This window comes from Cricetulus griseus, chromosome 3 (genome assembly GCF_003668045.3).
Source record: "Cricetulus griseus strain 17A/GY chromosome 3, alternate assembly CriGri-PICRH-1.0, whole genome shotgun sequence".
Taxonomy (NCBI): domain Eukaryota; kingdom Metazoa; phylum Chordata; class Mammalia; order Rodentia; family Cricetidae; genus Cricetulus; species Cricetulus griseus.
This window is the reverse complement of record NC_048596.1, coordinates 164,332,600-164,348,636: the sequence shown is the minus strand read 5'-3', so window position 1 is coordinate 164,348,636 and position 16,037 is coordinate 164,332,600. Positions and strand designations below refer to the sequence as shown.

At 37.0% G+C, this 16,037-nt stretch overlaps 1 protein-coding gene and 1 pseudogene across 6 annotated transcripts in view; one reads left to right on the top strand and one right to left on the bottom strand.

Annotated features, from left to right (window-relative positions):
• The window catches only part of Cyld (CYLD lysine 63 deubiquitinase), a 53,249-nt gene that overhangs the window by 25,911 nt on the left and 11,301 nt on the right, over positions 1-16,037 (bottom strand). For all 6 annotated transcript variants that reach the window (XM_027405553.2, XM_027405555.2, XM_027405556.2 and 3 more), the window contains 2 exons: positions 14,358-14,463; positions 3,127-3,225 (listed from right to left, as the gene is read on the bottom strand). In XM_027405553.2, coding sequence (XP_027261354.1) covers positions 3,127-3,225; positions 14,358-14,463 — 205 coding nt within the window. The remainder of the gene's footprint in view (positions 1-3,126; positions 3,226-14,357; positions 14,464-16,037) is intronic.
• On the top strand, positions 575-1,262 carry LOC103162303 (annotated as a pseudogene).

The window sequence follows — 16,037 nt, the reverse complement described above, 5'->3', positions numbered from 1 at the left end:
AAAAAAGAACAAACATGCAGCAGTGTTTTAGAGCCTAGATATACACAAAGTTCTTTCACCAAGGTTTGTGAAGTGCATTCTATGATGGTCAAAGAAAAGAAAAACACAACTGCCTAATGATGCACTTCTCAGAATGCATACCATTAAAAAGTAACACATGATTATAATTTCCCTTCATAATCTTCAAATGCTATAATAAAATACAAACTAGGAACAAAATTAAGTTTAAAAAAATCAGGTGTGTGTATGACTCAGTATTAAAGTCCTGGGTTAGTTTGTGTAGGGTGCTAAATTTGATCCCAGTACCAAAAAACAAAACAAACAAACAAACAAAAAATCTACTTCAGTGTCTAGAGCAATAACTAAGTAGTAAAGTACTTGCCTAGCCATGTATAATATATGGTTCTGTTGACTTTGATCCCCAGAATTACAAAAGAAATAATTTAAATTTCTTTTTAGATTTGCTATATAAACATCTTAGAATTTAATTAATACAATTTCTTCTTTTTTGCAGTTTCAGAGGACAGACTCTTTGGAGACCTCTGGAGCAGTGGGCCCTGTGCCCTGGATGGGGATGCATGGAATTATCTGGCCTGTGTTCATCAACGGCTCTGGGAATGCAGTCCACAACACAGGTGACCCATGGCACTTTTGTCCCCTCAGGAGGACGCCAAGTTCAAGTGCCAAGATTGTGAAGTCCAAAGGCAAGAAGCCAGATGACTTAAAGTATGGCATCTCTCAGGGCTGCTTGAGCTGGAGATGACCTCAGATCTCAAGGCACAGCTTCAGGAACTCAACATCACCATGGCCAAGGAAATTGAAGTTCAAAGTGGTCAAAAAGCCATCACAATTTTAGTACCAGTTCCTCAACTGAAATCTTTCCAGCAAATCCAAGTCCCAATAGTTTATGAATTAGAGAAAAAGTTTAATGGGAAGCATGCATTCTTCATTGCTCAGAAAAGGAATCTGCCCAAGTCAACTCAGAAAAGCTGTACAAAAAATAAGCTGTACAAAAAATAAACAGAAGCGCCCGGCAGCTGCACCCTGACAGCAGAGCATGATGCCATCCTTGGGTGCTGACTCTTCACAAATGAAACTGTGGGTAAGAGGATCCACGTGAATGGATGGCAGCAGGCTCATCAAGGTTCATTTAGACTAAGCTCAGCGGAACAAGTGAAGCACCAGTGAAAACTTTTTCTGGTATGTGTAAGAAGCTCATGGGTAAGGATGTTAATTTGTAATTCCCAGAGTTTCAATTGTAAAGAAAGCAAGTAAATAAAGTGTCATAATGTAATAGAAATAATATAATAGAAATAATAAAATATAATAAATAATAATAAAATAATAAATAATATAATATAAATAATAAAATTTCTTAAATTCCTCATGTCTGAAAAAATGAAGCACCTCACAAGTTAAATTTATTGTAGGACAAACTAAACTGGAGATTAATTATGTAAGTCTTGATAACTAGATATAATACAAAAACGCTAAAATTTCTCTTCCAGAAACTTCCCCATAATACATGTAGAGAACACACAATTCTCTTTCTGTTAGCTTCCACTTATCTCATAGGTTTATAGCAGCATTTCTCAACCTGTAGACAGTGACCCCATTGGGAGACACATATCAGACATCCTGCATACCAAATATTTACGACTCATAATAGCAGCAAAATTACAGTTATGAAATAGCAACAACAGTTGGGGGTCACCACAACATGAGGAACTATATTAAAAGGTCACAGCATTATGAAGGTTGAGAATCATTGGCTTATAGGGCAATTATTAAGTAAGAAGAAATGATACCTGCAGCACAAACAGGTATAGACACTTCCCTGCCGCTGTATTAACTACAAAGACACACCTTGTCAGTTATCAGTAGGAATTCCACAACCCATACTGAAGCCAATTGTTTTTCAATTTAAATCAGAAAGTCCTGCACCGAATAGTTTAACTCATACTTTATGTGGCACACCTGTAGACAGCTACTCAGAAAGCTGAGACAGAAGACTATCACCAGAGTCCAGAAGTTTAAAGTCAGCATAGGAAACTTATCAAGACCCTCGTCTGCAAACAAGAAACCTATAGCTTTTTTATATTTGAGAGTATTGAGAGTAGTGATCTTATGGTATCTTTTCTGAATGACATGTGGGTATGTAATTGAGATGGGCTGTGTGTGTGTGTGTGTGTGTGTGTGTGTGTGTGTGAGAGAGAGAGAGAGAGAGAAAGAGAGAGAGAGAGAGAGAGAGAGAGAGAGAGAGAGAGAGACTTCAAGAGCCATCATCTTGTTGATTTTTAGTTTTCTTCTGAAGATGATCTCCATTGCCCTGAAATTTGCCAAGTAAGATAAAGAACATGCTGGCCTCCAGGTTCCCTCAATATCACAAGTACCTGTTACACATTGCACAGCCCTAGCGGACATCCTAGCTTTTGTCACCTCTTCCCCGACCCTAAATTCCCTCCAGCTCATGGGTTTCCCTACCACCAGCTATCCATTTGTTCTCCATATAAAGGCAAGATTTTTCCTCTGCCTCCACTATTCTCACTTCTCTTACAGATAGCCCTGGTCATGTCCAGTCTGCTGCTCTTTCTCTCTGCTCTGGACTCTTTCAAATGCCCCTGGATGTGTGTGTTTTTCTCTCTATAAACAAGATTTCTCTGTGCCTTTGCTGCCCTGGAATTTGCTTTGTAAACCAGACTGGCCTTGAACTCAGTGCTGGGATTAAAGGTGTGTGCCACCACCTTTAATCTTATCTCACTCTTATCCACAATAAAAACCTCTCCCTACAACTCATGGGGTGGCCATTTCCGTGGTTTCCTTTTTTGTTTTTGTTTTTCAAGGCAGGGTTTCTCTGAAGCTTGAAGCCTGTCCTAGAACTCTGTAGACCAGGCTGGCCTCGAAATCACAGAGATCCACCTGTCTGCCTCCTGAGTGCTGGGATTAACGGCATTCATCATCACCACCTGGCTTTCCACACTTATAATCATGTGCATACCATTTTAGTTTACATAAAATGTCTCAACAAATTATATGTACATATATTTATGCAAATATAATAGCATATAGCTTATTTAACATGAGAAATCAGATTATCATATAAACTACCAAGAATATCATCCATACCTGTAACCTTTGGTTTATTATGACTAGATGAACCTTTGTCACCAACACCTCTTGACATAAAGGCTAGTTTGGGAGGCCTCCTTTCCTGTGTCATGCTATCTGAAACAGTAAACATGCTTTTTAAATATAAACATATATTCATGTGGGAGATAAATAGTTTAGCAATAAATGACAATAACATAAACAAAACAAAGAAATCCTTCCCAACAACAAAAAAGCACAATCTTTATAGTCTTACAGATTCTCTTTAAAGACTCCAAAGTAGTGAAAAGTATTTCTCAGGGGAAAAACATCAACACTGTACTTGAAAATGTAATTTCTACAAGAAAATACACTCCTCAGTTATCAAAATGCTTTAAATTTTGAAGTGAGATGCAGTCAATTTTATTTGATGTTTTAAAAATCTTTAAAGAAAACCTTACTCATAATTTTTGTTGCATTTTCCACATCAAGCATTCATGGAGGGTGTTGAGATAAATAAAGATGGATAATTTATTTATTTTAAAAACCAGAATCTTTATATGATAATGTGTTTAGATAATCTCTAAGCGATATGATATACTAAACTGACTTGATAAAACTTTGTACACTACTCTAGTGAGTATCTTGGATTAATGTATTTAACAGAACACAGTTTGACAAAAGCCTAGGTAGGAGACAGATTAGAGTTAGGAATGCACTCAATAATAAATGTCTCCACTTTTAAACACACATACATTAAGAATAACACAGATATTTATACAAACAAATGCAAAAAGGGAAAACAGAGAATTATGTACAAATCAATAACGAAGAAAGCCAGAGACTCACAACTAAGCACTTTTAAGTTTTACTTCAAAACACAGATAACAAAAAATTTTGGCAAACTTCTTTCAGGTTCAAAGATTTTCCTAAACCTCAAAGTCTGGTAACATTCATCCGACACTCATAAGCACTGATCAAATAAACACAGAAGAGTGAAGGTGAGAAATTTCCCCTCAGGAGGTTCAACAGCACATCCATGAAGTGCAACATGATGCTGAGGAGCCGTACCTGATAAAGCTGTTATCAGCAAAAACAGTATCACCCACAGCGGAATTTTGAGAACAGAAAGAAAAAAAGAGGAAAATTTTTATATTTTAAACACAGAAAAGGTCACTTAAAATAAAAGAGAGAGTCATATTGAATTAATTGTATGTAAGTAATGTTTGGTATCTTTTTTCCATGGTTGGAGAAGGGAGATATATATTAAACTATAATATATGTTAAATACTTCAAAATATGATTAAATGAAATACTGAAATATCATTTCAATTAAAAATATACTGATTAACCATAATTTTTAAATGATATAATGAAAATACTAAAAATATTTTATGACATTACCATTCAGATATCTAAAAATGTCAACTATGATAGTTTTTGTAGAAAAAAATAACTATCCCTGGAGAAAGGTTCCAAATTATAGCATATAAGCTTACTAAAGATAACTAATGCCCACTGTCAATTGTAACTATGAGTATGCAACTCCATTCGAAAACGAACCACATGAATACCACAATATATATTACACAGGCTGGGTCATTGTAACAAATGCAGCCAGGGGTCCTCCCTTTGTAAGCTGTCAACATAGCCAAGCAAACTAAGCCCAAATGGATGAGACATAATGTCAGCTCTGCTAGTGATGCTGGAGGTGAAGCTCCAAGCCCTAGGAGTGTGGAAACTGCAGTTTTTCTTCCACCAAAGTCTTTGGGGGATAGGGTCAAACATCAACTTTGAGGAATTGACCATCCCAACAGGACTCCATGCAGTGAAGGGTTCCACAGCGCATCTTTTTCCCAAAAAAAACAATGATATAACAAGTATTTCTTAGTACTTTGTCAAACCTGTTTATAATCTAAAATCACTTGGATCATAAAGCAAATTTGGCTTTAATGCCTTAAATTTGAAGAGCTTACCAACCTAGGATGTAATGAATAGGGTGAGGAATAAATTTAACAATTTGTAAAATTAAAATTATCATGGTTAAAAATATTCAAGGAAATAAGTCAACCAAATAACACACCAAAATGCACACAGCAACCATATTAACAATAACTAAGGGCTGAAAACAATCTATTCTATAATCAGATAAGTTAACTGAAGAAACAAAATTGTGAGCTGGAGATATAGGTCAGCAGTAGAGCACTTGTCAGTATACTCAAAACCGTGAGTTCAACCCCTGTATCAAAACAAAACAAAACAAAACTTCTAAGGGATCATTTCTAGAACTCACTAAAAAAAATGTTCTATTAATACAATGTACTACTACATAGCAATAAAATGGAGCAAACTACTGTTACACACACAACATGAACACTGTGCTAAACAGAAGAAACAAGACCTCAAGTATACACAGTATACACACATCAGGTCTGCAGTAAAAATGATAAAACTGGGAACTTAGTCATTACTCTTGTTGGTTCTGTAGGAAAAAGAAATGTCTTTTGGAGATTCTTGGGCTGAAGATCCTAACAATAAGAGAGTGAAAAGTTATTCAAACCAAACAAATGTCTATAAATTTGAATAGCCCATTGCATTGAGAGTGGTTGTTTAAAATTATGTATTGCTCAACACCAGCAGTCACAGAGCACAATTCAAACCAAAATGAGAATTCAACGTAAACAAAAAAAAAAAAAATAAGGATATTAGAAAACCTGATGTCAGGCATGCTATGCACAGCAATTATCTAAAAACCTCTGTAAGATTAGATGACTAGTCAGAATAAACATTTTAGACAATTGTATATAATATTTGTATCTGTATGGGAATCTTACAGGTAACATCAGAGTTGCCTGCTTGAGCTCTGGTACTTCAAACCATCCTTCCTTTGGGCTCTGTCTCCCATGACCAGAAGTCCTGCCTATATGGAAGAAGTTCCAGAATAGGCAAACTTGGAAAGACAGAAAGCAGATTCATAGTTGCCAGGATCTGGAGGGAAGTTACTACTGATCATGGGTAACAGGTTTTTGTCTAGGATGATAAAAACAGTCCTTGAGCTAGATGACAGCAATAGATGTACAATATCCTAAATGCACTTAACACTGATTAATTATATTTTAATAGAGTAATGGTGCTGATACATGAATTATATTTCATGTTTTAAAGTTAAGAAAAACTTCCAAATATAGAACAAAGTAAAAGTTGTTGGACTTAATCCCAAAAGTGAATCATGTGAAAAAGATAAGACAGGAAAAAGACTAGGAAAAAATATCTGCAAATCATATTCAACAAAGGGCTAGTGTCTATAACATTTTTTTAATTTACATAATTCAACAATAAAAAAAGCAAATAACCCAATTAGAACCTGGCCAAAACAGATAAAAATATATTTCATTGACGAATATAAACATGACATAAACACATGAAAAGATTTTCAATATCACGAGATATCAAGGAAACAAACTACAATGAACTATTACCACACATTTCTCACAATAACTAATGTAAAAAGCAGCTCTGCTGGTGAGGATGTGGAAAAACTGGATTATTCATATATTTCCAGTGGTCATGTGACACCATACAGTCATTATGTAAAATAGTGTGGCAGTTTCTTTAAAAGCTTACTGTAAATAGTAGTACCCTGTGTGGGTAGATCAAGTTCCTTTCAGAAGCCAAGGGTGTGAACTATTTCTCTTTGAGTTGCTGATCAGAAAGGTGCCTGCAGTGCCGAAATAGCACATGAATTTGCCACTGCTGGTGCCCACCAGATCTAGATGGTAAAACCTTATTGCTGAGGATACCATATGCCCTAGTCACAAAGCATACAGAAATCTAACTGGAACTGAGCTGGGACCTTCCTCTCTGCTAACTACCTCTCATAGTGCAGAAAATGTAATGCAGATCGCTAGGGAAAACTGTCATCAACAGTCTTATTCAGCTATTTACCCTGTGTGCAACAACACTGACTGGCCAGGGAAAACGAGTTCAGTAGCACAACAGTGGCAAGTCTATTTATGGGGTAACCAACAGTTTCTTGATTAGGTCTGGGGCCTACTCTACAGCAGGGAACTCACATCTCATACTGTAAAATCAATCAAAAGCCCATGGGTGAGGAGGTCATAAGACTTAGTGCAGAAATTACTGCTGTTGTTTTGTTAAATGTATATGATGTGACTCATGAATTGCCTTCTAAATAACTTATGTTTATGCCCACGGTGTTGCTGTCAGTTTTGGTCAGAGAAGCTTCCTTTTGCAGTAGTAAAAATACTGAGAAGAAATGACTGCTAAGTGTCCAAACACAAATGGTACATATATATCACCCTTTCCAAGGCTCGGGGAACACTGCAGAAAAAGGGGTGGAAAGAATGTAAGAGCTGGAAGAAGTAGAGAAGCATGTGGAATGCTGCCTTCCAGGTTGTTGTATTCTTGAATTTTACAGCAGCTATGATACCTTGCACAAGATATGCATGAAATTGGCCTGTCATGGAAGGGGAAGAGACTCATGGGGTCTCACTCTTCTTAAGGATTTATACATAGTTAATGGTTGATAGGAGAGAAGGAGAGACATTTTCCCTCAATGGTGTAACCACAGGTAAGGCACACATGCTCCTACAGCAACTCTAATGAAACTCATTAAGTCACATAAAAAGCAAAAATATTAAAGCAAGACTAATTGAGAAGAGAAGGATAACCAGAGGTAAGAGGGGTCAAAGAGGGTAACACGGTGATCAGGGTTGAAATCCATTATGTACATGCATGAAAATATAATGAAAACCATTATCATGTATAATTAATACTGGCTAATAAAATATTGTTTTAAAAGCTTACTAAGGAAATAGCATATGATCTACAAACTACACAAAGGAAAACTACACATTTTCTACCAGAAAAATGCTCATTAAAACATTGCTCATAATGAACCCAACTTAAATGTACTTCAATGGGCACTCATTAAAGGAACAGTACACTAAAAACAAGGATTATCTTAGCAACTAAAAAGGAAAAGACCACTGACCTAACATGGATAAATCTCCAGAGAATTATGCTGAGATAAAGAGTCAATCAAAAACTATGTCCTATATAATTTCACTAACATATAACTTTCCTGAAATTGCAAATGTAGGAAACAAAGAATGACTGGTGGTTGCAGATGCTTTCCCCACCCCACCCCCACCCCCAGCAGCTACCTAATGCCAAGAGTGCTTCAGCCTAGTGGTGGGATTTCATACCTACAACTCCCTCCCTTCATGCTGGGATTTTGTCTGGCTTGAAGCTGCACAGGTGTTGGGCATGCCATCACAATTCCTGTAAGATCATATATACAACTGCCCGCGGCATCCAGAAAATTGTTTTCTTGAAGTCAACCTCTACTTTTGGCTCTTAGGATCTTTTTGCCCTCTCTTCTGCAAAGTTCCCTTTGTTGGACGGGTGTAAATGTATGTTCCCACTTAAGGCTGAGCACTTCATAGTGTCTTTGCACCTTGACCAGTTGTCATCTATTGCAGGCAGAGATTTTTCTGATGAGGTCTGAGATGTACTGTTCTATAGCTATGTATCAATTTATACTGCAACAAAATTGTTACCTTTTTTTAAAGGACATGAGGTATGAAAGCATGCAACACAAAGAAAAAACTCATCAAGAAGGATACAAAAGAAAATTGTGAGCTTGGGATCAGCCTCAGGAGGGAAGGAACCCACCAAATGACTTCCTTTTCAAATTTCTGTGACTATGTACATACTGTGTAGTCCAAGTTGTTGTTAATTGCATTATACTCTTAACATTCACAACTAAAAGACAGACACAGCGCTCAATGCATTACTTTATATGCATTACTCAAAGAAATGCATTACTTTAGGGGTGTCACAAATTGGCATGCTTCATCACAACTTCACAAACTTGGATGAGCTGTCACAGCAGATGTGTTAATGCTTATGACCATCAGAAATAGCAGTGCAAAGAAGGGCATGTTACAACAGGGTGAAGCAAAGGTATCCAAACACCAACACCAATAGTTCACAGAGGAGAATTCTTCCCAGATATCACCAACTGCTGCTCCAAAAAGAATCTTTCTTACGTGCTAGAAATGTTAATTTTGTCCCACAAATGGAGGTAATTGGGCAAGAAAAAAAAATAAACTAAGGAACTAAGGAGACACTGTCATGCTTTTTCCCCTCAAGAAAAGAGTGTTAATGAAACAAAATATAGATGAAGGCTTATTCAAATAAACCAAATTAATTTTCATCTAAACAATTTTACTTTTTAAAAGTCTATTTGCAAGCTTTATTTTGTTGGCAAATAAGTGTAATTTATGTGTATAAAAGCAGTATCATTCTTCATTATCTACTATTCAAGGTTTATGAATATCAATAGCTATGAAAGAAAAAAAGCACTCTCTTCCTTTCTCACTACTGCTCTAAAGCAGCAATGACATCAATGATAAGCAGGAATCTTGAAGATCTTGACAAAGACTCCCAGTCATGAAATTCATGTTTTGTTTTGTTTTTTTGTTCTTAATTCTATAGCAGTGTTTAAATAAAAGATAATTGAAATGTTCTTAAGGTAAGTACTGCTAAAAAAAAAAATTCCTTGTAAGGTTACACCCAATTCTAACATAGGAAAAATTAAAACAGCTTTTCACTTTTCTTCTTTCAATTTATTATGTGCTACTACAGAATCTAAGATAATTTACATTTCAAACTAATTCAGAAGTAGAATTTATACATATGTTATTGACATACATGTATAAAGGAAGAAATACAGCTTAGAGTTGGGGGGGTGGAACACTTCAAATCTTTATTTTACAGAAGACAGAAAACAACACAACCAAGTCTGTATCCCTAAGTTTCACAGCTCAGGAATCATCTTCCTTCTTGAATGGAAATATTAACAATGATTTCCCCAATCCCACAATGCACTTCATTCAGCTATGAGATGTAAAAAGGCAATGCAATTAAGATAGCTAAAAACTGCCAATTACATAAGCACAAAAATGCAGCAGGTTCTAAGATTTCAAAGCATCTGAAAAAATTCCTTAAAAAAGTAAATACCCAGGGCTAGAGAGATGGCTCAGAGGTTAAGAGCACTGGCTGCTCTTCCAGAGGACCCAGGTTCAATTCCCAGCACCCACATGGCAGCTCACATCTGTCTCTAACTCCAGTTCCAGTGAATCTGATACCTTCACACCAATGCAAATAAAATAAAATTAAATAAATTATTTTTTTAAAAAAGGAAATACCCGACAGGTAGTAGTGGCACGCCTTTAATCCCAGCACTCGGGAGGCAGAGGCAGGCGGATCTCTGTGAGTTCAAGACCAGTCTGGTCTACAAGAGCTAGTTCCAGGACAGCCTCCAAAGCCATAGAGAAATCGTGTCTTGAACCCCCCCCCCAAAAAAAAGGAAATACCCAAACATTTATTTACTAACTGAAGTGAAATTTCAGTTAAATATGACTGTAGAGAAGCAGTATTACCCTGAATTGGTTCCTCTGCAAAAACTCATAAATAATGAAAGAAAGAATTACAAGGTCTTCTTCTCAGCCATCCAGCAGGTAAGCATTATAAAATCAGCATAGCTCTCTAAATTTGTTTAGGACATGCCCTCTCAGTTCAGCTTCCAAATAATTTCTTGGGTGTGGTCACTTATTTACTATCTGTCTTAACTGGTTAAAATAAAAGCTCCACATAAGAATTATTTTTAAAATTTGTATAGATAATTTATTGCACGTGTGTGTGTGCATGTGCACATGTGCATTTGTGCGCTATAGCATGCATGCATAGGTCAGAGGAAAATCTGAAGGAGCCACTCTTTCCTTCTAACACAGGAGTTCCAAGAGTCAGGCTTGAGGTCAAAAGGCGGTACCCACTGAGCCATCTTGCTGGCTCTAATTATCACTTTTGTTCAGTGCTGGAACTTGAACTTACAGCTTCACTCAAGTGTTCTACCATGGAGTTACATTCCCAGCCCCAAGAACTCTTATCTGCTTTGCTTCCTACAATATCCACATCTGAATAAGCCTATGTAAGGGCTTGCTACTATCTGAAGGAATGGTGCTTTATACTGCTGTTTTTTAAACAATAAGCATTCACTACAACATTAAAAAGTATTTCAATTCACAAACATCCCAAACTGTGTTATCTATAAAACATGAATGAAAAAGGAAATACCACTAAATAAAATCAAACACATATGTTTTCCCCTGAATAGAAACCATTTGTTTCCAAAAGGTTGGACATAGAATTGGGAGTGGGAGACCCAGGAGGAGTTGGGGGGTTACTATAATAAAAATATATTATATGCATGTATGAAAATTTTCAAAGAATTAGTAACAAATATATCTCAAAAGAAATCAAAAGTATGTCAGACTTTTTAGAGCAAAATTGAAATAAAGCTGTCACTTGAACCGCACATTTCTTGCTACAAAACTAAAAGCTGTGTGGGAAGCATGTTCAAACTGTAAAACAAGTATTTATGACTTAACACCAGCAGGGAGACAGGAAGGGCAGAGTGCAGGCCAGGAGCCTTCATTTTCCATTTCCACGAAACAAGAAATTCATGGCTTAAAATAAGCTATAGAAAGAAACTCAAAAGCATTTTGTGTCAACACTGACAATAATGGGAAAACATTAGAAAGAAAAAAATAGTATGCTGCTCGCTTATGATTCTTGCTACAGTAAAATCATCTTTTATAGAACCAGAGATGAAATGCATCTCTGCCTCCATGAAAACAAAACCACCCAGTATGTGACAATAAGAAATATGGGTTTCTATGCAGATCTTCACAATGCAAGAGCACTCATAGGATATGGGATTTGTTGGGGGACTGAAGAGAACATAGGTTGATAATCAGATGCGTTTTGGACTTTGGCTCTGCCACTTACTTTCATCACAGACAATCTAAGTGTGATTTGAGTCAGTTGGTTTTGTTTTGTTTTTCTGCTGCTTCTTGCTGTTCTTCTGTTTTATATATTTTTAAAACTAATTTATTTGTTTTATGTATATGAAGTGCTCTGTCTGCATGAATGACTTTATGCCAGAAGAGGGCATCAGATCCCACTATAGATGGTTTTGAGTCATCATGTTGTTGTTGGGAACTGAATTCAAGATCTCTGGAAGGGCAGTCAGTGCTCTTTTTTTTTTTTTTTTTTTTTGGTTAAATCTTTTTTTTATTTGAATTAGAAACAAGATTGATTTCCCAGTTCCCTTCTCCCTCCCATCCTTCCCTACCACTCCCCCAACTAAAACCCTACCTATCAGATACCCTTTCTTCTATTCTTCACCTGGCAGTCAGTACTCTTAACTGCTGAGCCATCTCTCCAACCCCTGTTTTATATTTTTAACCAGCAAAAAAGTTTATGAAGACCTATCTTGTAAATCTCTGTTCAGAATATAAAGATGGTACAATTATCTAATTCCAGGCCTGGCACATCCCTGGCTATGATCTTGATCTACCTAGGCTTTTGGACATCCCCATCTCTGAATGACTCTGTTGGCTTTATTGCACTAGCCTATCACTGGGAATTCTAACAGCAGGGGCTGGTGTTGCTACCATTGTCAATCACCTCACAGCAGCCAGAGAAGATACTTATTTGAGGCAAAACAAAAGGTTCTTAAGGTGTTTTTTTTTTTTTTCTGGGGAGGGGGTGCTTTTTGTTTTTCTTTTTTTGGTGGTGTTTGTTTTTTTTTCCATTTGTTTTTAAGTTCAGAGCTGTAGCTCAGTGGAAAAGTGTTTTACCACTGCACCTCTTGTACCTATGTACAAGACTCTGGGTTCCATACCCAGCAATACATACATACATACATACACACACACACACACACACACACACACACACACACACACACACACACACGGGTCGGGGAGAGGGGGGAGTGCAAGTGCAAGTGCCTTTACCCACTGAGCTATCTTACTGGCCCTAATTATTACCTTGTAATAAAGAATATAAATAAAATAATATGTATAATAAAACTATGCAATATTCCTGACTACAGTTATGGAGCATGACCTATCATAACAGCATATTTAAAAAAGAACTTGGGTGGTAGCACACGCCTTTAATCCCAGCACTTGGGAGGCAGAGGCAGTCGGATCTATGTGAGTTTGAGACCAGCCTGGTCTACAAGAGCTAGTTCCAGGATGGCCTCCAAAGCCACAGAGAAACCCTGTCTCCAAAAAAAAAAAAAAAAAAAAAGAACTTGGAGGGGGAGAGTAATGAGAGAGATATCTTGATGGGGGTGCATTTGGAAGTCAGAAAGAAACCTGATGGCAGGGCAACTCCAGGAATCCACAAAGATGACCCCAGCTAAGACCCCTAGCAATAGTGGAGAGGGTACCTGAACTGGCCTTGCCCCATAATCAGACTGGTGACTACCCTAATTGTCATCAGAGAGCCTTCATCCAGTAACTGATGGAAACAGATGCAGAGATCCAAGCCAAGCTCTGGGCAGAGCTCCAGGTTAAAGGGAGGAGGGATTGTATGAGCCAGAGAGGGTCAATGTCATCATAACGAAACCCAAAGAAACAACTAACCTGGGCTCATAGGAGCTCACAGACTCTGAACCAACAGCCAGGGAGTCTGCATAGGACTGACCTAGGTCCTCTACATATGTCTGACAGTTGTGTATGTAGTTTGATCAATTTGTGGGACTCCCAGCAATAGGATCAGGCCCGTCCTTAACACTTGAGCTGGTTTTTGGGAACCTATTCCTCATGGTGGGTTGCCTTGCCCAATCTTAATACAAAGGGAGGAGCTTTGTCCTACCTCAACTTGGTATGACATGCTTTGTTGATACCCATAGAGGCCTGCCTGCTTCTGTACAGAAAGACAGGAGGAGTGGATGGGGGTGCAGGAGTGGAGGGGAAACTTTGGTCAGAATGTAAAATAAATGAAAAAAAATAATTAATTAAAAAAAAGAACTTCAGCCTTCATTTAACGAGAATACTGAATCCACTGTGGAGTTTAGATGAGATAACCAATTTCTCTTTAAAGGTTCCTAGTTTTAACTCTGATTCTAACAGGTAGCAGTTTTTGTATTTTTGAATGTCTAGGAGAAGACAATGTAAGAGATAATGTATAAACTTCACTACATTTATATACTTTTAGAAATAACCTTTATTGTTTTTGTTTGAGGGAAAAGAACTGATATTTTATATAATGATAATTCTACAATATAAAAGCCAACGTCAAGAGATCTGTCTTAAGTGTATATATTTGCATTCTCATAACAAAATACACATTAGAAACCGTCTTCTGAATACATAAAGGAGACATACCTGGGATGATGTCATTAATGTGCAGAAGAATTGTACTTTCAACACTTGCAAAGCTACAAAGCTGTACTCCATCAAACCTTCCATCCCAGTTGCCAATTGGGTTATCCTAGAAATGTCATTAAAAAGTAAACCTTTATTAAATATAAATATGAGCATCTACATTTCTTACAAAAGTATACTCTAAAATATTTTACATTGAGAAATATTAACTATTTTGCCCGAGTCTATTAGGAATATCTGCTAAAGTATCGTTTTACTAAAATAATCAGCTTACAGCAAACACACAAAATAATGAACCAAAAGTGTTTTTCATACTTTAGTCTGCAATAACAACACCAGCTGAGGTTTAAAGAGACATTATTTGCATAAGAAAATTTACTGGGAATGCATCGATGCATTGTTTTACCCAGAAACTTACTCTAAAAAGTTAATCACACATTTACATCCCCTGGGCACTTTGCTCATATGTATTACTATACACCTTTCTATAAACAGAATAGTAGTTATTTCAGAATTCTTTTGTCATCTGTGGGTATACAAGATTTTCCTCAAACAATGGAGATTTTCTAAGTTATACTCTAACTGTATCACCAGCTACATGGGTTGTTCATGAAGTACGGACAGATGATAGTGAAACAATTGCTCTGAGCACCAGTGTGTGGAATGCTAAAGTGTCCCTGGAAACAGAAAGGAATGAGTAAAGTTGCAATTGTTGAAACTTTCTTCTCAAGAAGCCTAATAGGAGTGTTAGGAACTGATGCTTACATAAATTTAATGCATGGACAGAACATGGGTAGAGCTGACAGGCAATCCTCAAGACAGCCTGCCTGGGCTAAACCTAGGCTACCATCAAAAAAAGGGGAGGACCAAAACAGCTCCTGTCACATTTAAAACCTGGGCTAAAGAACCTATAGCAAGGGGAGACTAAGTCCAAAGATTAACGGCCTTCTTTATCCAACCATCTCTACCCAGCCCAAAGCTTCTCCTCTTGAAACACTAAACTCACATTTAAAGAATACTAGCTCTTAATTACTGGTGATTCTGAGGTACCCACTAGCTCTTAATTACTGGTGATTCTGAGGTACCCACGGGTCTGGCTCTAATTTCATACAGTAAGAGTCTGGAAAATTCTTATTTTGTACCTAACTAGTGAGTATCTTACACAATTTCTAAACACAAGGTAACAGAAACATGTTAGAACATTCATACCCTACCATCTCTTTAGAATATTTCTAAATAGATAAAAATGATTACTAAAGATGTCCACTGTGTGAGTCTGCTGCTCATATCCTCTCCTAATACACCCTAGTATTAACTAACACTTATGAAGGAATCTCCTTTATCCATAACAAACTTCTGCCCATACTTTCAGTCTATGATGAAAATGTTCTCAACTTCTTTCTTCTCATTCTCTTAATGCCATAAGTTAATTCACTATGTGTACTGGAATGCACCCATTATTAACAAGTATGATTATTCAGTAATAAAAATGAGTGACACAAACAAAAGAGGCGATACCACATGACCTCACTTCTGAGGTACTTACAGGAGGCAAATACCCACACTGTAGTTAGCAGACATGGGCAAACTGAGCAGTATATATTTAATAGGAACAGAGCTCAGCATGGGATGATGAAAGACAGTGGAGAAGGCATAATGAGAATATACCAAATGCCACTG